Genomic DNA, 25,963 nt, shown 5'->3' on the forward strand with positions numbered 1-25,963 from the left:
GAAATATTTGAGAGTTGTTTGTCCACTTCCACATATAGGCTCCAGTGATCAAACTCAGAATATCAGATTTGTCATCAGTCCCTCTACCTCCCAGTTAGCACACTTATGAAATATTCTGTGGTTTGTAACATTCAAATAAGGCTATACTGTTCATCATAACTTATAGTTGTCATAATAATGCAAAAAATATTCATGATGAAAATTAGTCATCAGTTCAGAAGTGTTTTAGTAGTTATGCTTTCTAGCTCACAATATAATGCATGTATTTATGTTACATGCATTAAATGCGCACGCACACACACACATATAAAACAAAGACATATTTTGATATCATAGGTGGAATTGCTGTTTGTTAATGACATAGTTATTTGTGTCCTGTTAGTATTAGACAGTGGAAAAATGTTTACTTTGCTAGTGGACATAGTTCATCATTCATGGACAAAGAAAACAATCATCAAATGTCAATTCATTTTGAAGAATTCTCTTTGAATTGTTCTAAGCTAAATAAGCTTTTTGATAAAATATTTTCCTTCATCACATGTTAAACACAGATTTTCTGAATAAATACGTTTTAAGGAATTCTCTTCTGCCTCTTTACAGAAAATTTTAAGTTTTCCGAATTTTCTTTTCAATTTCATGGAAGATCAATATAATTAGTTAGATACTTTAATTATTTAATATTAATAAAATACTGGAATTTATATTCATTGAAGTTGTCCTCTGATACTAGGATAGCCTTTTTATTTTATTCTGTAGAGACTTACTTTCATATCAATAATATTCCATATCTACACAAAAGGAATTTTTAATTGTGAGATGTGTAGTTGGAGTCTTTTGTCCTACTTTGATGCCTGGATTAATATTTTCTTCATGCAGACTATTTTATGCCTAGAGAATCAGTATGTATTTGCATTTCTTGGCATCAGAAATGCCTTTTATTTATTCTTTTTTTGTATTAAATAATTATTTATTGATAGATTTTTTAAATGATATTAAAACAATTAATTTTCAACTAAAATCTAAAAACCTGTTATGAGAAATATGAAGAACACATGCAAAGAGAAAAAGTGGAAATCTGTTTCATCAGTTTGCAAATAGGGAGCATATCCCATTGCTATGGGTTTGTATGCCTAAGCCTTGGGGATAATCATATAAGCATGTCCTTTAAATGTGACCTCGGTGAGTTACAGAGGACTTAGTTTAGTATAACTACATACAGTATTGTGGCTTGGTTAGTTTAGCTTTAACTGCTTATTGTTATTCTATGAAATAAAAATCATTTACATAACGTGAAATATCTTTAGCATTATGTAATGTTACACAGTAGTCATATTTTTATTATTCTGATTGCTTTTCTTCATTGCCTAAAATACATCCCATGTATTTTATCAAATATCAAGTGTACTCTAAAAGAAAAATATTCTTTTTTTTAAATTTCCGCCTCCTCCCCACCTCCCATTTCCCTCCCCCTCCCCCCAACCCCCTTCCCCTCCTTCTCCAGTCCAAAGAGCAGTCAGGGTTCCCTGCCCTGTAGGAAGTCCAAGGTCTTCTCCCCTCCATTCAGGTCTAGGAAGGTGCGCATCCAAACAGACTAGGCTCCCATAAAGCTAGTACATGCAGTAGGATCAAAACCCAGTGCCATTGTCTCTCAGTCAGCACTCATTCATTGTCCGCCATGTTCAGAAAGTCCGGTTTGATCCCATGCTTTTTCAGTCCCAGTCCAGCAGGCCTTGGTGAACTCCAATTAGACCAGCCCCACCATCTCAGTGTGTGGGTGCACCCCTCACGATCCTGACTTCCTTGCTCATGTTGTCCCTCCTACTGCTCCTCATTTGGGCCTTGGGAGCTCAGTCTGGTGCTCCAATATGGGTCTCTGTCTCTATCTCCATCCATCGCCAGATGAAGGTTCTATGGTGATATGCAAGATATTCATCAGTATGGCTATAGGATAGGGCCATTTCAGGCTCTCTCTCCTCAGCTGCCCAGGGAACTAGCTGAGGACATCTCCATGGACACCCGGGAACCCCTCTAGAGTCAAGTCTCTTGCCAACCCTAAAATGGCTCCCTTAATTAAGATATATACTTCCCTGCTCCCATATCCACCCTTCCTCCATCCCAACCATCCCATTCCCCCAAGCTCTCCTCATCCTCCCCTTCACACTTCTCTTCCCGTCTCCTCTTGCCCTCATACCATCCCCGCCCCCAAGTTCCCAATTTTTGCCTGGCAATCGTATCTACTTCCAATATCCAGGATGATAAGTAAAAAAGCAAGCAAAAAAGTAAGGCAAATAATTCACAGAAATTTTAAGAATTTCTTTTTCAAAGATAGAATAGTATTCTATTGTGTATATATGCACCATAATTTCCTTTCTATTCATCTATTGGTGGACCCAAAAGGAAATAAGACAAATAATTGACAGAAATTTTAAGAATTTCTTTTTCAAAGATAGAATAGTATTCTATTGTATATATATATACACCATAATTTTCTTTCCATTCATCTATTGGTGGACCCACAGATTTGTTTTGAAGTAGGGAACTAACCAGTACTATTAAACTTATTTTTCTTCCTCAATAATGTATTAAATTTTTAGTCTTATATCATTTAGCAAATTGCATTGTTGATATTCACATGATGATTTTCTGGGATTTTGATTTGGATTGTTAATTTGAGAGAAACTGACATTTAGAATATACTGAATCTTCCTATTCAAGGTGGTTAAACACTTTTCCATTTTTTGTTTTGTATTTTATTTCATCAGTTTTAAGTTTTTCATAGATATTTTATACCCATTGTTTGCATTTATAAAATTTTCTATGTAGGGTTTTTTATTAAATCATATTGGATTAAAGTCAAATTCCAATTTTTCATTTATATATACATAGTTGACCTTATTTAACTTAAAAGCTTACTTTAAAGACTTTTAAGCTAATGGTTTGTTCTTTTCTGGTTTGCTATATACATCGTTTTGTGAAAAGTATTATTTCCTACCAATAAACTCATATACTAATGCTCCTTTTGTAATATAATACATAGTGCTTCCAATACGATACATGATTTTTTTTCTGAACTTAACACTGAAACTCAGAATGTGCCAACATTACACAATCTCTGGAGTATTTTAGTCTTCATTCATTGAATGGAAGAAGTTTTCTTCTGTACCCATATTGTTTTTATTTATTTATTAAAAATTTCCAGCTCCTCCCATTTCCCTCCCACTCCTCCCCCTCCCCTTCTCCCCCTCCCTCTCCAGTCCTAAGAGAAGTTAGGGTGCCCTGCCCTGTGGTAAGTCCAAGGTCCTCCCCCTTCCATCCAGGTCTAGGAAGGTGTGCATCCAAACAGACTAGGCTCCCAAAAAGCCAGTACATGTAGTAGAATCAAAACTCAGTGCCATTATCATTGGCTTCTCAGTCAGCCCTCATTGTCAGCCACATTCAGAGAGTCTGGTCTGATAACATGCTCATTCAGTTCCAGTCCAGCTGGCCTTGGTGAGCTCCCATTAGATCAGTCCCACCATCTCACTGGGTGGACGCACCCCTCGTGGTCCTGACTTTCTTGCTCATGTTTTCCCTCCTTCTGCTCTTCATCTGGACCTTGGAAGCTCAGTCCAGTGCTCGAATATGGGTTTCTGTCTCTATCTTCATCGCCGGATGAAGGTTCTATGGTGATACGCAAGATATTCATCAGTGTGGCTATGGGATAAGGCCAGTTCAGGCACCCTCTCCTCTGCTGCACAAGGACCTAGATGGGGACATCCCCTTGGACACCTGGGAACCCCTCTAGAGCCAAGTCTCTTGCCAACCCTAAAATGGCTTCCCTCCTCCCATATCCACCCTTCCTCCATCTCAACCATCCCATTCCCCCAAACTGAATCTTTATTAATATTGATGCTATCCATAGCTTTTCATCTCCTGTGGAAACAAGAACAAAACTCCCTAATGTAACATATTTCCTGGTTTCCATTCTGAGGTTAAGACATCCTTGATATACACAGGCAGATTTAATTCAGAGGTTTTTTTTTTTTTTCTATTATCCAATGTTTCTCTGCTGCCAATATTCCTTTCTCATTAGCATTAAGAAAATTCAAGGTTAATAAAGCATTATACAATCCATTTCTGGGGTATTTTTCATCCCTTTCTGTTTGCTTAATATACCCTTTATAGTTCGACTTGATCTTTCTATAACTGCCTGACCTGTAGGATTGTGTGATATACCTGTAATATGCTTTATGATTATTATTATAATGAGCAAAAATGTTTCATTTTCTTAGAAACATATTCTGGAAATTTTCTGTTTTTATTCATGCAGGTGATCTCATAATGGCCAGAATTTCTAGTAAATGTGTGATTACCAAATCAGTTTTTTTCTAAATTCAAAGCAGTAGCTCATTGATCACCTGAATAGGTGTCAAGGGTGTGGTGTATATATTTTAATTTTCCAAATTATAAAAAGTGGAACACATCCATCTGCCAGATTTTTTTTCCTTTGAGTACCCTTTGGGTTATTCCCTGCAGGTGGCAGTGTTTGGTTATAGAAAGAACAAATAGGACATCACCTTATAATCTCCTTAGCTTGTTGCCATGTAATAGAAAAGTCCTTTTTCAAACCTTTGCTATTGACTTGATATTTTTTATGAAATTCTGATGCATTCAGCACATTTCCAATCAATAATCGATCAATTTCTGCATTACCTTGTGCTAGAGGATATGGCAGACACATATAGGATCAGATGTATGTTATGTATATGGGACAAAGCCTATATCTGATTATATTTTGAGCCTCAGTAAATAATGAAGTCAATTCTGTATCATCTTGTATAAATTCAGTGATTTCAATATGCTAAACTACTCTTTCTGCATATTGCAAATCAGTAACAATATTGAGAGGTTCTTTAAAATCCCTTAGTACCATGAGAATAGCATCTAATTCTGACTTTTGGATAGAACCCTAAGGGCTTTGTTCCACTTTACTTAAATCTTCTGATTTTTTACCGCCCTTTCCTTATTCATTTGCATCAGTATAGAATGTAGGGGCTCCAGTTATTGGTGTGTCATGTACAATGTGGGGAAGGATCCAGTTAGCTCTCTTTATGAGGGTAATTCTTTTGCTTTTGGGATAGTTGTTGTTAATCTCTCCCAAAAAATTAGTACAAGCTCTTTGTCAGTGTTCATTGTCTTCCCATACTTTTTTAATTTCATCAGTAGTAAAAGGTACTGTAATCTCTGCTGGGTCTATTCCTGTCAATTGACGAAGTCTCAGTTTTCCTTTTACAGTTAATTCAGGGACCTTTTCCACATAATATTTTAATTTTTTACTCGGATGTGGTAGAAAGATTCCTTCTAAGAGAATTCTTATTATTTCATCAAATCAATTAATTTCTGGTTCTCTTTCTATACATGTGATTCCAAGTTTTTTAATTTTTCCATCAATGATATCTTCTCATCCTTAGATATTATTTGGATGGTGTGTAGATTGCCTTTTAAACTTTTTAACAGATTTTGATTATCAATTTCAACAGTTTGAATCTTTTCAGATAATCTCTCTGTACCCTCTTGTAAGGTTTTATAACTCATTGATAATGGATTGAATTTTGCCGGTCAAATTAAGTTTATCATTTTTAATATTATGAATCTGTTTAGCTAAAGACTGTACCTTTCTTAAAGTTTCTCATTTGTGACTCTGTTATCAAGCCATTTCTTTTTTCTTTTTTTTTTTTTTTTGGTTTTTCAAGACAGGGTTTCTCTGTAGTTTTGGTGCCCGTCCTGGAACTGGCCTCGAACTCCCAGAGATCCACCTGCCTCTGCCTCCCGAGTGCTGGGATTAAAGGCGTGCACCACCACCGCCCGGCTTCAAACCATTTCTTTAAGGATATAATATGAAGAGCTAGTAGCCACCATGATCACAAAAATGCATGTACAAGGTAGCTCATATAGCTCTTGCAGAGTTCCATCCACAGTAGAAACAACAACAAAAAAAAATTGTTAAGTTCCTGAGTGGTGATATTGTCTGCAGTTATCTTGAGGTTGATTTACTATTTTCAGATTTATTTATTTGTTTATTAGCCAGAATAACTTAACTCCATTATAGTTTTTAGAAAATTGTTGTAGGTGTAATAATCTTTTTGGCCAACAGGTGTTGCGGTTGTGACAGTAAGGCAGGTTCTAGATCAGTACCTGAATTACCTGAGACTTAGAATTACTAATAAATTTAGTTAGCTGCTTAAGAAAGTAGCTCTTTAAGTAAGTAGCTCTTAAGTAAGCTCTGCATACAGAGGTTTGATTTGGGTAGAATTTCAAGGAACTCAGCTTGAAGGCAGTCATGAGCTATGAGGTTATTGCCTGAAGCTTGGGCCAGACATTCACAGATCCGAACTGGGAAATCAAGCCAGAGCAGCCCCTGCTCCTGGAGTCAGAGCTCAGCCTGATCAGAGCAGACCTGGAAGAATCCAGAGAAGCTGCAGAGGAGTTTCGGCAAAAATTACCAGGCAGCAGTAAGTCAGCCACTTAGTAGGCATGACCAAGCCAGGCATGAATGGTAGGAAATTGCCAAGTCACCACGCGGTGGGACAGGCAATGTGCAGCAGCATGCCAGAGGGGTAGTTCAGATATGTGGGGTGGGAGAAGACTGCAGACAGGGGTCTGGGCAGGACCTCAACAATGACATGGACTCTGGCTACGTGGGTACCAATTTGTTGTCTGTAAAAAGAGTTCCACAATAGCCTGGAATAGAGTATAACAAAGGTTTATTTATCTGGGGATAAACTCTCAGAAAGAGTAGTGATCTGGATCTGCAGTCCTCTGCATGAGCTGAGAATTGGAATCAAGTCGAGCAGCAAAGAGGCCCATGCATGCTTTTTGTCTGCATTTATATTACATGTGACAACATCCAAAGTGGGCCAGTGTCTTAAAGGCTATTGGCTGAAGGAGTTCCTACAGCAAACTTCTTTATAAATTTTCTGCTTCTCATAGTGTCTTTCATATAAAAATAAGAATGGAGACTTACAGATTGTTCCTCAGATTCAGAAGAATACATTTCTTTAATTAAGATATAAAAACATTAGTGGAAATAATTTGATATTTATTCTGTTCCATTAAATAAATAAGTTTTATATAAACAATAACCAATAATTTATTTTTCTTTTTCTGTTTTTTGTAGACTGATCTTAGCCATGAAAATGAATCTGATATAATAGATGTGGTAAGTGCCCTTTAAAAACATTTTCATCTTTTTTAAATTAATTTTACATACCAACCACACACAGTTCCCACTCCCTTCCTCAGCTTCCCCATCCCCATTCACTCCTCAGAGAGGGTAAGGCCTCCCAGGTCTATAAAGCTTGACATAAGGTAAGGCAGGACCATGACCCTTCCACCTATATCAAGGCTAAGCATGGTAACCCACCATGGGGAATGGGCTCCAAAAATCCAGTTCATGCACTATTGATAAATCCTGGTCCTACTGACAGGGGTCCCACTAAAAGACCAAGCCACACAATTGTCACCAACTTTTCTAGTTAACTAGTTGTCTAGTTAAAATATTTCTTATTCACTCTATTGTTCATTATCCTAGTACAGTAAATAACTTTATTTCCTTTATTACTATGTATAATTATTTATTTGTGTATATGAATATTTAAAGAATATTTTGATTTACTTTCTTGATATATAAATTTAATTGGAAAATACTAAATATTTTTTAGAAAATATTATAGGATTAAGAACAAAACTAAAACGACAGTGAAGACAGAATACTAAAATGTCTTCTCACTGCATTCTGAAACTGAAACTAGTTTTTTTATTAATATTTCTGACTAATCCTTAATAGCTTTCATTTGTAAAGCTGTCTTTGTCAAAGACTATAACCATTTTTAGACATTTTTGTTAATACCTGAGTAAACAAGTTTAAGATACATTATAGCAAATGTTGTTATGGTGACATTAATCCTCATAAAAATTTCACTAAAAAGTTTCATTAAGGAAATGTTCAACATCCTTAGTTGGTATAGGAGGTTCTTCTGTTCATGTCTTACTTTCATTGGTTAATGAATAAAGAAACTGCTTTGGGCCTGATAGGGCAGAACTTAGGTAGGCAGAGAAGAGAGAACTGAATGCTGGGAAGAAGGGCAGAGTGAGAGAAGCCATGGATCTCCTGCCTGAGACCTATACTGGTTAGAATCTTGACAGTAAGCCACAGACACGTGGCAGTACACAGATTAATAGAAATGGGTTAAATTAAGAATTAGCCGATAAGAAACTAGAGCTAATGGGTGAAGCAGTGTTTTAATGAATACAGTTTCTGTGTGGTTATTTCCGGTGTAACCTAGCCGGGCTGCTGGGACAAACAAAGGGCCACCCTCCTCGTGCAACACTTAATCATCAGAGAAATGCAAATCAAAACAGCTTTGAGATTTCATCTTACACCTGTAAGAATGGCCAAGATAAAAAACCCTGAGGACAACTTATGCTGGAGAGGTTGTGGGGTAAAGGGAACACTCCTTTATTGCTGGTGGGAGTGCAAGCTTGTGCAGCCCCTTTGGATGTCAGTGTGGTGATTTCTCAGAAAATTAGGAAATAACCTTCCTCAAGACCCAATAATACCACTTTTGGGTATATATCGTGCCACATGGACATGCTCAATCTTGCCACAAGGTCATGTGCTCAACTATGTTCATAGCAGCATTGTTTGTCATAGCCAGAACCTGAAAACAACTTAAATGCCCCTTGACAGAAGAATGGATAAGGAAAATGTGGTATATTTACACAATGGAGTACTACACAGCAGAAAAATTAACGACATCTTGAATTTTGCAGTCAAATGGATGGAGTTAGAAAACATTATTTTGAGTGAGGTAACCCGGACCCAGAAAGACAATTTTCACATGTACTCACTCATAGGTGATTTTTATACATAAAGCAAAGAAAATCAGCCCACAAATCACAATCCCAGAGAACCTAGAAAACAATGGGGACCCTCAGAGAGACAAACATAGATCTAATCTACATGGGTAGTACAAAAAAACAAGATCTCCTGAGTAAATTGGGAGCATGGAGACCTTGGGACAGCATAGAAGAGGTAGGAGAGAAGCAGGGAGGGGATCAGAGAAAAATGTAGAGGTTAATAAAAATCAATAAAAAAGTTTTACTGTTAGGGAATTAAATAAAATCTTATCCTATATTCATTTAAATGTATACTCATTTTTGTTTACTAACATAGTTTTTCATTTTACAATTTAGAGATTGCTTGTGATATATGTGTGGTTGAAAGAAATAGAAAATTCATTTTTTCTATTTTCTAAATCAAGCTAGTATTAATTTTAAGGAAGTTTGACTGGCTCAAAAACTTAGAGTTTTGTTTTTCCCTATTGCTTTGCAATTGTTTTAGGCCAAGAGCAATCACCAAATAATAGTTACATTCTTAATGTAGCATCCAGTATAGAAACAGACCAAAGAGTCTTAAATTTTTTTTCCAGTTTGCTGATAAAAGAAAATAATTTGGCTTTAAGACTTATTTATTGTGTAAGTAAAAATGTCCCAGTAAGATATTCAAATTTTAAGTATCATTTTCCTGTCAAAAGAAAAAAAAATTAGGGCCTCTCTTAAGATAGACTTTTTAAATTGCAAGATTAAATGAGGCATACGGACATGGAGATAATAAAGCAGAAGACAAAAAATAAGTAGAAAGGAGACAACTTGTCAGTTTTCATGGGAGTAACTATACATTCAGTTTCATTAAAAAGTGAGGATCCTCTAACAGGGTATCTGAAAATGACTTGCCCTCCAGTCATTGACTGGGTACTCTCACAATTTCTGCACAGCCTTTACCTCAGCATATCTTGTAGGCAGGGTAAATTTAAGGTTAAACCTTATGTGGCTGTGTTCGGTACCAGTCTGTTTTCTGAAAGTCTTGTCTGGTTGCAGCAGATGTTTCATTCTCCATATCTCCCTTTGCTAGGAGTCTTGGTTAGTGTAACCCTCACAGATTCCTGGGAGTGTCTATTGCATTAGGTTTCTAACTCATCCCAAAGATGTTTCTGATTCCAGTTGTCTTTTCCAATACATATGAAAAACTGTCTTTGAAAACCGCCATACAAATAATCTGAAAGAAAAAAAAATCACATGATCATCTCAGTAGATTCTGAAAATGTCTTTGATAAAATCCAACACCCCTTTATGATGAAGAGTCTTGGAGGGATCAGGGATGCAAGGGACATTCCTAAACATAATAAAGTCAATTTACAGCTAGCCAGTAGCCAACATAAAATTAAATGGAGAAAAACTCAAATCTATTCCTCCAAAATCAGGAAAGAGACAAGGCTTTCCACTCTCTTTATCTATTCAATATAGTACTTGAAGTTCTAGCTAGAGCAATAAGAGAACTAAAGGAAATCAAGGGGATACAAATTGTAAAGCAAGAATTCAAAGTATCTCTATTCACAGATGAATGCATTAAGTAACCCAAAAATTCTACCAGGGAACTTCTCAGGCTGATAAACACCTTCAATCAAGTGGCTAAAATAAACAACAACAACAACAACAGAAGCAGAACTTCGATATACAAACAATAAGTAGGCTGAGAAAGAAATTAGCGAAACAATATTCTTCACAGTAGCCACAAATAATATAAAATATTTTGATGTAACTCTAAACAAGAAAGACCTGTTTGGCAATAGCTTCAAGTCTTTGAAGAATGCAATTTTCTATCAGAAGATAGAAAAATCTCCCATGACCATGGATTTGTAGGATTAACATAGTAAAAATGACCATCTTAACAAATGAAATCTACAGAGTCAATGCAATTCCCAACCCTATTTTTATGGCAAGCACTGCAGTAAGTTGCAGAAATCAGCATGATTAACTCTCACGATTGAGTATGTTTAATGGAACATCAATATTCATTTTGGTTAAATTTTATTTTCAAAAATGTGCACAAATTTTAAATGTTTATTATATGAATTTGTTCACATTTTACTAAAATTATCATGATGATTTTAAACATCCTCTTATTGTTCCATTATGATTCCCCTTGGTGGGTTTCTATTCTCATTGATTAATTTTAAAAATAAACTGGAATGTAGCTGAAGGAAAAAAATAGAATTTCAGGGAAAAACAGAAAGGCAGGCAATATGTAAATCATGGCACCTACCAGAAGTTGAAAGATGGGTAAGGCAAATGGAAAAAAGTCATTTCTTTTGTGTCAGCAACGGAAGTCTGCAGGCAGTGTGGAAAGGTAGAATGAGCGTCTTTGGTAAAAGAGAACTCCCAGAGTATTGGGGAAATCAATGCTTAGAATATTGGTTGGTGTCCAAAGAGAAGATACAAGGGCGAAAACAAAAAGTTATGCTTTTGAAGTGGAGCTCAGAAAATAAGCAAGAAGAGCAGCAATCAGTAATCCTGGAAGAGCCTTCTGAGATGCATGAGAATAGTAACTCATTAAAGGAATGGGAATATTATTTCATTAAGGACCTATTATGTCTTCAGGTGAGTGTGCCTCCCTGAGTGTTGGAAGTTATTTATTAAAATAAAAATTGAAATGCTACTACATTTCCCCTTTTTGTCTAAAAGAAGGCTATAACTAATATAAGAAAACAATATACAATAAGTACAATGACTATATACAATATATACAGGCAGTAAATGCATCAACAATGTCGAGTTCATTTGAATTTGACAAATTCAGAGAAAATATTTCATATCTATCCTATTTTGGTGAGTCCAAAGTCTTATAAACCTAATTTACTTTCTATCATAACTTGCTTTCTGTGTCTGGTAAATTATAACTATACCTATCTACAACACTCTCCAACTTTTTACTCAGGTGTTTAGCAAGCCTAGTTGAAGTAACACATTGGAAATAATCAGAACATTATGCCTTTAACATTAAATCAGAACCCTTTCTCTTGTACAGGAGGAAGTAACCATTCCCCAGTTGGCCTTTTAAAGTACTGATACATACTGTATGACCTCCTGCCCTGGAGCCCCAAATTCCATATTCAAATGAGAACAATTTCTAGATTTTTAAAATAAAACAGAAGGTAGATAATAAAAAAAAATTTAAAAAAAACTTTTTGAATACACTGGTATAATCATCATGTAGGCAGTTTATAGTATGGCAAGTAAATCTCTCCTATAGACCTTAAATGCCATCTCATAATAATCTTAGCTTTTGGGTTAGTGGAAGGTAGATGTCTGTTTATATAGTCCCAATAATTTACCTATTCATAATCATCAGAGTTTCGATCAGTCAGCCTTTATAAAAATGTTTAATGCAGGTACACCATCTTTCCAAGAGCTTGAGTTTACATATTGCACATGTAGAGGTCAGATAATCTTTCAAATATTTTTGTTCTCTCATGCCAGGGAGGCAAATCCTTAGGATGTAAAATACATGACTGAGTATTCAGGAAATCAATCTTTAGAAAAACATAAAGCTGATAACACCATCAAGTTAGGAATTACTAGACTATATAAAATCTATTGTTATGACCCAGGTTTGCTTTTTTATTTTATTCTCTGTAGTTTACTTAACATTTACATATGATATATAATAAGAATGTGATGTCTGAATTTAAAATTACAAGAACACTGTCTAGTATAAAAATTAAACATCATCAGATAAGGGAAACAGGTATTCTACCTAATTAAAAATTACATATTTTTACAACTTTATTGAGTATGTTTTCCCTTGTATCCATAGTAATTTGCACTATAGGAAATAATTTTGAAAATATTATTCTTTAATTTTAGTTTTTTCTCTTTGGAAAATTTAACCGTATAGCAACAACTTAATGAAAAAAAATGGCAAGCCCTAGTTTTAAAAGCAAAACCTCTGTTTAATTTCTAAATTATTATCCTTTCTAATTTGTGGATAATAATTTATTTTATTTGCTTACATTTTTGGAAAGTAAATGAAAATTCATATTACAAAAAATACCAGACGACAACACTATTTCTCTTTTTGATTTAATTTTCTTTACATGTCCAAATAGTATTACTGTCAGAGGTAAAAATGAGGGGGTAGTTGGATAAATCAGGATTGATAGGCTTTGTGGATACAGCCAAATATTTTATTAAAAAGTCTAAAAGGCAAACTGGGCGGTGGTGGCACACACCTTTAATCCTAACAATCAGGAGACAGAGACAGGTGGATCTCTGTGAATTTGATACTAGCCTGATCTATAGAATGAGTACCAGAACAGCTAGGGCTGTTACACAGGGAAACCCTGTCTCTAAAAACGAAAAAAGAAGTATAAAAGGCAAATAGGACACAAGTAGGAATCACTGTGATAGTATCCATTTCCTTTTGACTGATAAAATATGAATATTCTGTAATTATTTTTTTCTTAATATCATCTAATACTACAAGACATATATACTCATTCCAAAAGTGTCATAAATCATAAATGTTCTTCTCATTGGAAACTAATTTTTTAAGTCAGTCAGGTTTTATTAAAGATACTAAATGCCTGGAATTCACCATTAAAATTATTTTGCCACTGCCAGATGAAGGTTCTATGGTGATATGCAAGATATTCATCAGTGTGTCTATGGGATAAGGCCAGTTCAGGCACCCTCTCCTCCGCTGCCCATGGACCTAGCTGGGGACATCTTCTTGGACACCTGGCAACCCCTCTAGAGCCAAGTCTCTTGCCATCCCTAAAATGGCTCCCTTAATTAAAATATTTTTCCCTGCTCCTATATCTACACTTTGTCCATCTCAACCATCACATTCCCCCAAGCTCTCCCCAATCCTCCCCTTCTCCCTTCTCTCTCCCCATCTCCACTTCCCTCACCCCACCCCACCCCCGTGCTCCCAACTTTTGTCCAGCGATCTTGTGGACTTCCAGTATCCAGGAGGATAAGTATATGTTTTTCTTTGGGTTCACCTTCTTATTTAGCTTCTCAAGGATCACGAACTATAGGCACAATGTCCTTTGTTTATGGCTAGAATCTACTAATGAGTGAGTACATACCATATTCATCTTTTTGGGTCTGGGTTATCTCACTCAGTAAAGTGTTTTCTATTTCCATCCATTTCCATGCAAAATTCAATATGTCATTGTTTTTACTGCTGAGTAGAACTCTAAATGTGTATATGTGCCACACCTTCTTTATTCATTCGTCTATTGAGGGGCACCTAGGTTGTTTCCAGGTTCTGGCTATTACAAATAGTGCTGCTATGAACATAGAACCTTCATCCGGCGATGGATGGAGATAGAGACAGAGACCCACACTGGAGCTCTGGACTGAGCTCCCAAGGTCCAGATGAAGAGAAGAAGGAGGGAGAAGATGAGCAAGGAAGTCAGGACCACGAGGTGTGCGTCCACCCACAGAGATGGTGGGGCTGATCTAATGGGAGCTCATCAAGGCCAGCTGGACTGGAACTGAAAGAGCATGTGATCAGACCAGACTCTCTGAATGTGGCTGACAATGAGTGCTGACTGAGAAGCCATTGATAATGACACTGGGTTTTGATTCTACGCATGTACTGGCTTTTTGGAAGCCTAGTCTGCTTGGATGTATGTACACCTTCCTATACCTGGATGGAGGTGGGAGGCAGAGCACCCTGATTTCTGTTAGGACTGGAGAGGGAGGGTTAGGGGAAGTGGTGTGAGTGGGAGAGAAATGGGAGGATGGGAGGAGGTGGAAATTTTTAATAAATAAATAAATTAAAAATCAAAAAAATTATTTTGCCACATTTTACAATAATCCTTCTGGAGATTTTAAAAAATACAAGCTATCATTATTATATAATGGCTGTGGCTACTCATCTCTTCCCAAATGTGTTTAGTGGCATCACTGTCAGTTGCCACAAATCTTCCAGGATAAGAGGGACAGTTGGGGCAGACTGAGGGGCCACTAACCGGGGCACTGGGATATGTCTCTACTGCATGCTGCATGTACTGGCTTTTTGGGATCCTGCTCTCTTTGGATGTATACCTTGCTCAACCTAGATGTAGTGGGGAGGGCCTTGGACTTTCCACAGGACAGGGTGCCTTGCCCTCTCTTAGAATTGGAGGGGGTGAGGTGGGAGGGTGTGTAGAGGGAGTGGGAGGAGGGGAGGGAGTGGGAATTTGGATTGGTATTTTTTTAATGTAATAAAATAATAAAAAAGAAACTATTTTTTTTTAATTTTTTGGGGGGAGAGATAAGAAGAGATATATATCCTAACCTTCTTGTATTTCTCATTGGATTAAATCAAGTAACAGGTCATTTACAATATCTAGAAGTCTATGAATTTCAAGACATTTTGGAGCTTTTAATTTGTTGTATGTCAACATTTTTATTATGAATAGGAACATAATGATCTAATTGATTTGGTATAGTTACTATTTCTTCATTTTCCTAGCAAGACTGTGTTTGGGTTAAGCAAGGGTACTCCTTACATGAAGTTATTTTTGAAATATAAGAAATAAATTATCAATTTAAAAGTTAAATTTCAATCCTAATTATAATGAATTATCACAAAATGTATTTAGTCAGGTAGGGGAAAATGTGCATTTTTCATTTTTATATACATTTTTATTAAAACAGTTACATCACTTTCCATTTTCCCTTTTCTTCTTCCAGCCCCTCCTTTGTCTCTTTCCTCCAATTCTTTCCATGTTCACCCTCACTTCCAAGTCAGTAACCTTTTGATTTGATTATATTGTTACAGATATGTATTCGTATGAGTAAGTATGAACAATTATATAAATACAAGCTGCCAAGTCTATTTTGTTGATTGTATGTATATGTTATCAGAGCTGATCACATGTACTGGATATCAAATTAGTTGACTGATTCCTTGCAGAAGTTAATTCTCCCTCTAAGCAGTCTTTATTTACATGTATAGGAGTTGGACCCCATTAAATTTACTCCCTTCAATATTAGTTAGCATATCTATTGATAATGTTATTGTTGTGGTCTTGTTTCTTACAATCATTTTTTTTCTTTCTTTTTTTTTTATTTTTATTTTTCGAGACAGGGTTTCTCCATAGCTTTTGGTTCCTGTCCTGGAACTAGCTCTTGCAGACCAGGCTGGCCTCGAACTCACAGAGATCCACCTGCCTCTGCTTCCCGAGTGCTGGGATTAAAGGCGTGCGCCACCACTGCCCGGCCCTTTTTTTGGTTTTTTGAGACAGGGCCTCTCTGTGTAACAGTCCTAGCTGTCCTGGACATTGTCAGCCCAACTTGCATAACTTCTTTTAAACAATGTGTGTGTGTGTACTTCCATATATTATAAATAGTTTCAGGAAAATATAAAATGATTACCTGAGGCTTTATCAAATATTTTTCATGTTATTTGTCCTTCTTCCCTCATTTCTCTTACTATATTGGCCTCTCTCTCCCTTTTCCCAGTAACAGGCTCTCTTCCCAATTTTCTGTTTTCCTCTTCATATCACCTGTGTCCTGCTGTTCAGTTCTCAAGGTCACATCCACTGCCCCACATGCTTGCATACTTTTCAACATTAAAACTTGATTCAAGTTAGATAGGGAGACTTGGTTAAACAGTCATGACAAACATATGATTTACAAAAGATCATAATATAAACTTCATTTATAGATTTATTAAAACTATTATTATAGAACCTAGAAATAATATAAGAAAAATTTCAGTATCTTGGGCTTTAAAATAAAAAAATGCTTAAATATAATGACATTTTTAGGTACTCAATTTTTATATAGTTTAATATAATTATTTTAAAAGCTTATGTAGATATTTTCTCTGAAATTGTCATAGGTTTGATGTGAGAACTATGAATCTAAGAGTTAATGTCTTGAAGCATGCCAGCATAGGAGCTGGTTATATTTAATTGGTAGAGCCCTTATCTTCAGGCTTGAAGAAAGTGTTGCTTGTCTTGTCTTTTTTTTTCAGTTGATGAAATTAGATAATATAGCTCATTTTCCAGGAGTTCATTATGGACAGATTCTGTAACCAATTCTTAATCTATTTAAAGGTCCCTTATAATAGTGTATGTTTCCCTTTGATAGTGGTGGCTCATATAATTTTTATTAGTTTTAAATGGGAGTGCAAGCTGTAGTGAATCGATAAGTAGATACAATATGTCTTAGTTGTATTTTTATTGTGATAAGACACTATAATCAAGGAAATTTAGAGAAGAAACAGATTGTTGGGGTCTTATAGTTTAAAAGGGTGAGTCCACACCCATCATGGGGAAGAGAATGACAGTAGGCAGGCAATCATGATGCTGGAGCAATATCGGGAACCATATATCCTGATCCACCAGAGAGAGAGTGGGAGGGAGGGAGGAAGGGAGGAAGGGAAGAAACGAAGAAACTAGGCATGATGTGGGGTGTTGAAATCCCAAAGCTCACCCCTAATGACACACCTCTTCCAAAAATCCACTCCTCATAATTCTTCCAAAACAGTTCAATGAACTGAGGACCAAGCTTTCAGTTATATGCACTTATGAGGACCATTCCCATGAAATTATTATTCCAAAGCAATTCAACATTCATAACACATTTTTGCCATTCTACTCATCTGCTTATAACCCATATCAGATTAGCTAAGAAATTGAAACTAGTATTTATTTCAAAAGTATAAATTTTGCTCCTTCTCCCAAAATTCTTTGAATAAATGAATATGTTTTTCAGTCTATGAATATTGCAGTTTCTTTTTAATGTCCATATTAGAAGTAAGGTAAAAACTGATGTATTGTCTATCTTCTTCTTTGTATCTTTTACTAGTGCAAGGGTGTGAGTAAAATGTGTCGCTACATAATTTCTCTTCCACCTGATCTTCCAAAACCAGAAGTACAAGTTCCAGAATCTATTCATCATGAAGACAGACCACCCAGGGTGCAAGTGGTAAGCAATTTTGAAAAATATTTGTCATTAATATGAAGTATTAATAAAATATTTACAAATGCTCTAAGATTGTCGCTAACAAATATTTTTGTCTAATATTTTCAGTATATATGATATGCAAAATATCTCTTTTTAACTATAGTCATATTAATTTTAAAGGAATGCTTTGTGTATGGTGAAATATCAATTTTATTAATCATTCAGGTATTATTGGATTTGGATGGCCATAAGATTTCAAGTATTGAAAATAAAGTGATATAATTATCTTAAAACTCTGGTTATGGTCACCAGTATGCAACTGCACAGTGTGCATATCTGTAAAATTAATGCTATTCTTAAATTACTGATGAATTATAATGAATTGAATTTGTTTTACCAGTTTTTGTGATGTGTGTGTGTGTGTATACTGAGTTTCTCTCTTGTTCCTGTTTCTGCTACAATATAAAGAATTAATAATTTGTCTTAATTGCTTATTTTATCAATATGTGTTCAAAAATTGCTTTCTTAAAGGGCCATAACAGTATATACTTTGATCATCAGCAGCACTTATGTATATCAATACATGATGCCTAGACTACTTAAATAATTATAATTGTCTAAGTAAAATATAGTCATAGTCATTTTTTACTCCTCATAACTAGTGATACTATATATTTCTCTTACACTTATGCATTATTTTGTTTCCTTTTGACTGGATTGCATGTTAATAATCCTTATTCATTTAACCACTTAATTCTGTATGACAATTTACGGGCATTACAATATTATTCATATGTGACAACTTTATTTTATGTACTTTCACAGTACATTGAGACTTCTTCAAACAGAATGAGTGATTTACTGTGGAAACTTTTCAGTTATGATTTGAAAATAGTTTAAGAAATAATTCCATTTCCTAATAGTTATTATCAAATAGTTCCATTTCCCAATGGTTATTATCTAAATTTTCATAGTAAAATTGCTGTTATATTTTTGTGAAAAATGTATTTTTATCTTGATGAATTAATGAAAAGAAGGTAGAGATTGTTGATTTATACTAAGTTGAAATAGTGACTTAAAAATGAACAGATTGCTTAAATAGGAGTTGTCTTATTATTTAATTTTATCAGTGATGGTAATATACTAGAAAATGAAGATGTCATTATCTACTGATAGTGATTTACAAAATTTGTATAATCAGTCCAAAGATTTTAATCTAATTCTGTAAAATATATGAATCCAAAACATGTTAGGAAATAAAGTTTGCTATCTCAGAAACAAAGAATTTAAAACAATATGTTTAACAATCAGTGTATGACTCGGTCAATTTTAAATTCATACTTTACCAATACTTACCCAGATGTGAACTTGATCAAGTAATACTTTCTTTCTAACTCTTACTGTTCATATATAGAAAATATAGGAGTTGCTAATGGTAACGGAGGTCACTACACATCTAAAAACTTACTTCTTTATATAGTGACCCTCTCAAACAAATTATTGTGTATATTCTCTTTAGTGATTAATTCACAGTGTTGAAATGAATGGATTTTGGTGATTTTAATGAAAATGTTTGTTCTATAGGTAAGGGTTTTTAAATTAGACTTTAGAAGAGAATGATAGGAATCTGGAGGATATTAAAATCAAATTATAATAACTATTGATGAAGGACATGTGTAATAAGGAAGGGTATAGGTTTTCAAGAGCCTGAGCATTACACAGTTTGGGGTCCCTCTTTTAATATATAATATAATATTATATATATGAATTATATAAAAAGACATTAATAATAAGAAAAACCACAGAAAATCATGAATTTTTAAAGTTCTCAAATATTACATGTAAAATACTCTCAGGGCCTTGAAAGTGGCATGATCAAGAAAGGGGCTATAAAACTTAACCTTCATTGGCTTCATGGTAATTTCGTGTCTGAAATTAAGCATGTTTTTTACTCTTCCTGCTCTGGCTCCACTTCTTAGCAGTTCTTCTCTTTGCGTGGGCATGGGCACAAGTATCCTGAAAGAAGAAAGCAGTACTGGAAGTCAAATGTAAATACTGGATAGATAAGGCTTGTATCTTTGGCAAGGACTATATTAAGCTACCATGGTTCCCTCTATATCACTACCTGAATTATTCTTGCTACATCTCATTAAGAATTCATGATTACATTATATTAATTACTTTACTGTGGTTTAAAAAGTTAGAAAATTGTACCATGCCTTTTGTTTTAGGTTTGTTTGTTTATGTGGTGTGGTCTCATATAATCTAAGCTTGTCTTTGAAAATGTCGCATAACATAGGCTGGCTTTGAACATCTCATCTTCCTGTTTCCACTTTCCAAGTGCTAGGATTTTAGGTGTATATTACCATGTCTGGTTTGAATTCTTATAGGTTGATGGCTAAATAAACCTAATCACAAATAGAACGATTTCTATATTCCTGTTAGAGTGAGTACTGAGTTTTCTACCTTGTCTGTGAACATTATCTTACATCTGAAAACGTGTTCTGATGCCTTGGCATTATGTGTTCAAACATCTCATCAAAATCATCTTTCCTCTAAGATGCCTTGTTTTATATAGTTTTTTACACACTTAATGTATAGATAACTATGACTATTTAGTTTAATGGGGGGTTATGAAGGGCAAAATTTTTGTGATATTCCAAAATTTTTATACAACTTGTGTTCTATGATATTTTTATTCATAGTTTTCTTGGGACTGTGGTGACCATTGCAGTTCTTTAAGTTATCAGTGATCCTGCAGTCAAGTGTGAAATCTATTCCGAGAAAATATGCTGATTCTCAATATCAGTAATCCTAACATATTAGAGACAAAGTTTAACTGTACCTTTGAAATTTATTATGTAACTTCTAATTATAAATGTGGCTGTAAACCATCTTCCCTTGTTGAAAAATCTTGTTTACCATATAAAAGAGTTGCCAAGAAATGATTAGATAGCAGGAAAGTTTAGACTTACTGCACAACAAACAAAACAAAATCAAGACATAATCAAATTAATGATTTAAATAAAAAACATATTCAGTAATTTTTTTAATATTTAAAATTCCAAAGGCTATTCCCTGAGCTTCTCGGTTGTGAAGTCCAGTAGTGGGGTTATTTCTAAGTTACAAAATGTGTAGTTGAAGTACTGAATGACTATAAGATATTTTTCATGTAAAAATGCGTCATCTAAAGAGTGTTTTGTGTCTCCAAAATGAGTCATTATACTACATTGTGGAAATCTAGAATCTAGCTTCAAAAAGATGCTTGCTCTTTTTGGATTTTAGATTCTGTTTCCATGTTACAATGGCAAATAATGAACTCAATTATAAACTTTTTAACTTAAATATGCTGTTGCTGCTCAAAAGGAGAAGCCGAGAATTATTTAGCTGACATATAGTTTGTATTCAAGTAATAAGACTTAGGAGATGAAGTGGGAGCCCATGAACAGACAGTAGGCTTTCTAAATTCCAGATGGAAGTAACTCTTGGATAAATAAATCTGATATAGTCTTATTAGTAGCTAATCTGGATAGCATAACTTTCCTAAACTAATTCTATTAGAAATTGTTGTATGGCTGCCCATATTTATTTTTTTTGCACTGAAAAAAATCTCCTTTATTTTTCTAACAAGCCAGATAAAGCATTTTTACCATTTTCTAATGTAACTTCCCATAAATATTGTAATGTATATAATTGGAGCTGCCCCTAAGTTTTCAGAGAACAAGTGATCATGGGATACTCTATCAGCTGATACACTTCCAATACAACTTCTATATCTATAACTCAGGGATGATAGCAAAATGGGGAGGGAAAAAGTCCTGTTAAATGTCAGATTTGTCTTTTATATTATAAATTTAGAACCCACAGAATAACTTCCTAAACGTTTTACTTCCCTTCCTATTCAGTCTCATTTTACCTTATTCTCTCATGACTTCATGTCAAGTAATCTATAACCTGTGATTCGCCTTCCCACAGCCTCTCTACCATATAAATTTTAGTGCTATTAGAATTATTAGTGAATGCCAATTATATGAGTAAATTTTTAAAGAACATTCACAATCTTAAAAACAGTCACATTTAGTTTTTTCCTTTCACTAAGAGATGAGCTCTCATTTCACATATTAGTCAATTTTAAAGGCTGCATGTGTGTAACAAGTTAATAGTTATTACTTCATAATTTAAATTTTCAATCATCATTTCCTTTGAAATGCATATCACAATCCAATTTTGTCCTCAGAATAACTGTGATAGGTAGGAATTATTACTCTACCTTTTAAAATATTTTTTAAATTGAAGCCCAGATACACACTATGCCCTTCTGTACCTTTGATTATGACTAATACCTATCAGATTCCATTGAATCATCCATATCATCTGTTTATCCATTTAATCACCTGTGGTCAGTTGTCTTGTCTCAGAATCTATTCTAAAATTTAACCAGTCTCTAAAAATGGCCCCTGTCCAACTCTAGAAATTCATTCAATATCAGCATGTGGCCTTCCTTCCTTCTTCAGCCAAAATATTTGGCCACTTATGAAGTTTTCAGAATGCTTCGAATAATGATGAACTTTATGCCGATTGACAAACTTTTGACTGAGATCAACCAGGAAAACTTGATGTATTAAAAATCTTCAGAGGCATTGGAGAGCTACCATTCTTTGATTAAACGTGGGACCAATACCTTGAAAGAAAGAAAACCTAGACTGTAAATCAATGCAAGCCAGAAGACAGTGATGTCAGAAGTAATGGAATGCTGGTCATAACTCCAAGAAAAAAAATGGACTGGAAGTACTGAAAGGAAATATCTACAAGCATAAAATTTTATGTCCTTTAAAATTATCCTACAGACTGGAAATGAATAAAAACATTTTGGACAAAAAAATATACTGAAAATTTAAAATAAGCATGCCCAAATTAAAAGTTGTTCTTCAACAGAAGAAAATGATCCCAGATGGAAATCTCGGGGATGCAGAAAGGAATGAAGAGCAGCAAAAAATGGTAAATATTTATGTACATCTAAATTATTATTTTCTATGTAAATGATAATACTGATATGGGACTTAAAAGATGTAGAAATCAAACACATTACAATAGCAGCTGAAAAGGAGGGGAGGAGGTTGAATGGAGTTTAAGTGTTTTGTTATCTCTTAAATATCCAAAAACTTGAAAAGCCGTTTTTTTTTTCTTTTTTTTAAGCCAGTGGATGCTTTTGAAAATCACTAAAGGAAAAACAAATGATTTGCAAGTAGTAGTATGTTAAGACAAGAAAACTTGAAAACACTTGTTAAAGTGTCAAATTGAAGTCCATATGTAGCAAATACAACCTTAAATATAAGAAAAATGAAATGGTCTGATTAAGAAAAAGAACACTTACTTGGTAGGAGAAACACTACTTAAAAGAGACACATTGAAAAATTATGCTATGTTTAAAAGGAAAATGATAAAACTGTGTTAATGCACAGAAGGTTGGCATGTAAAATATATAGCTTGATGATAAAAATTAATAGAGATTAGGAAGAATATTATGTTATTTTCTCAAGAAAGTTAAATCAGTTTTAAAAATTATAGTATTGTGCACAATTTTAAAAATGTAAATCTCTTAGCTTCAAAATTACAAAGCTAAACTATATTTGCACACAAACATTACTTCACTCTCTGTTACAGAAGAGTATACTATTTTCATTTCTAAATATAATTCTTTAAATCTTCCATGTCTGTCAGTTTCTGTTTTATTCCTATTTTTTGCTTACTTCTTCAATTCTCTTTTCACTTAACATGTCCTTCTTGCATTCCAATATATAGGCATACTTCTATTCTGCCTTTCTCCAAAATAAAATAGTACTTGGTTCTGCTTCTTTTGGTTTTTTTGACTATCTTCTTCTCTTCTAGACTTCTATAAATCTTCTAGTTTTCTAGACTGACAATATGCTATGACTTTGTAACTTCCTGTTTACTGCTCATGTCACAGAAATCAAATTCCCTGCAACAACTGTTCTACTAAAACTTAGAACTCTTATTTTTTTTTAATGCAGCTGATCATTACTCTTTAAAATTGTATTAGGTCAGTTTTGTGAGGATGTATTCTCTGATTTTTTTCTAAAATTTATCTGGATATTTTTTTCTTAGTTCTATTTATTGGATCCCATTAGTTTTAAATATAAATGTTAGATTTCTCTTGCAGTTTGTTTTTAGGTGTTTGTCTTAACCCTGCTCTAGCTACTTTGTTATATTTCAAGGTACAGACTGTGGACTGTGTGTAGCAGAAACAGTAAAGACATTTGTTCAAATGCATATACTTGAACTTTTTACCTTTTCTAAATCATATTGTGCAAGGATGGGGGCAAAAATTTGCAATTTATAACAAATTCTTGGCAATTCTGACTAATATCTGTTTTGCTCAATAAGGAAGTAATAAAATAACATTGTTGTGTTAGTATTAATAATATTATTTAATTGATTTTAATTATCATCTCCTAAGTTATAAAATAACAGAACACATAAACGCAATTTTCTTTCTTTCAAGAATCTAGGCAAAACAGAAATTTCATTCATTTTTCTTTGATATAAACATATTCTACTTGTACATTTATAAACTAATTCTTTTTGACTTGTTATTGTTTTTACTATACATGTAAAAATCAAAGACAGTTTTTAAATGTTGGAACTGAGATAGTAGCTCAATGATTTAGCACATACCTAGCTCAACACCATTAGTAATAGTTAAATCACCACCACCATCATCATTCTAATAGACAAATATCATCTACTAGCAAATTGATTTTTCTTGGTTGTGAGTTACATGGAAATGAGGTACAATAGATGACCTTTAAATCTCTATGTACTTACGTAAATGAACTTTGCATGTCACTTATTAAATGACCTTAGCACTGATAACCCTGTGTTTTTTCTTCTTAGCCTCCTACCTGACTTTGCAACCCAACGTCTCAGTCAAGATATTTTTGACAACTTTAACTTTAAGAACTATGAAAATCTTAAATATTCCTTTGATTTTAACAACTTTAAACAAGTGGAAATGTCTCATAAAATACCATGGGGAAATATCAGAGATAGTCATGAAGTTCATCATTGACAGATTTTATTTTAAAATTATTCCACAACTCAGTTATGCTATGAATACACCTGAGTTGTCAGAAAATAATCTATGTAATAATTTTAACTCAAGTTCTGACCAATGTTTTCTTTAAAATATAAATATTCCAAATATAATGAAAATTTAATTTTTCCATAAGATAATAAGTTTGGAAATCAAGTGTTTAGCTGCACCTTTTCAAGAAAAATGTCCAAATCAGACACTTCTTATTAAAAATGATAAACAAACAACCAAATAATTATGTTCAGTAATGATTATGGAATAGTGAAGAAACCTCAGGAAGCCGTGAGTTTAACTCCAGAAAACAAAAAGCAGAAAACCTTCACAGATGCTGGAGATATGCTAAAGAAAATATACAAAATAGCCTAAAGAAGTGGTGTTGGTACATGTGAATAGACTGTTTGGCTTTCTTTTTTTTTTTTTTTTTTTTTTTTGGTTTTTCGAGACAGGGTTTCTCTGTAGCTTTGAAGCCTGTCCTGGAACTCCCTTTGTAGACCAGGCTGGCTTCGAACTCACAGAGATCTGCCCACCTCTGCCTCCCGAGTGCTGGGATTAAAGACGTGCGCCACCACCGCCCGGCGACTATTTGGCTTTCGTAATTGGTATTTATCCAGGGAAAAACAGTGCTGTCTTTGTCTCAGGAGATAGAGGTGTAAGTAGGGTCAAACTGACCATCATAGCTAAGCAACTAGTTCTACATGTACTAGAAAAAAAGAATTACTTCATTGAATGAATTTATTTAAGAGCTGACACAAAAGTCAGAGTTGTAGGTGGTAAATAATACTTCAACAAGCAAGAAATGATTTATATCAAACTTTTAAAATAATTATATTTAGAGAATGTTCAAGTGCCCATTGACTTATGTCTAGGTTTTAGGCTCAAACAAATACTAAGCTGTCCTGAAGTTTTAACTTTTTCAGAAAGACATTGTAAGAATGTTTTTGTTTATCCTAAGAATATTATTGTAAGGTCACAAATACTATCATAGAGTTTCTTCAAGTCTGTTAGTGCAGGTACTTCGACAAAGACAGGTGTTAAATGTTTTGTAGCTCTAAATAGTGA

The 25,963-nt window shown here is 34.2% G+C and overlaps 1 protein-coding gene across 1 annotated transcript in view; it reads left to right on the top strand.

The window, feature by feature from the left end:
• Positions 1–25,963, top strand: part of LOC130867349 (uncharacterized) — a 425,312-nt gene that overhangs the window by 126,631 nt on the left and 272,718 nt on the right. The window contains exons 6-7 of the mRNA XM_057759223.1: positions 7,157–7,198; positions 17,692–17,811. Of these exons, the coding sequence (XP_057615206.1) occupies positions 7,157–7,198; positions 17,692–17,811 (162 nt within the window). The remainder of the gene's footprint in view (positions 1–7,156; positions 7,199–17,691; positions 17,812–25,963) is intronic.

This window comes from Chionomys nivalis, chromosome X, assembly GCF_950005125.1.
Source record: "Chionomys nivalis chromosome X, mChiNiv1.1, whole genome shotgun sequence".
Classification (NCBI taxonomy): Eukaryota; Metazoa; Chordata; class Mammalia; order Rodentia; family Cricetidae; genus Chionomys; species Chionomys nivalis.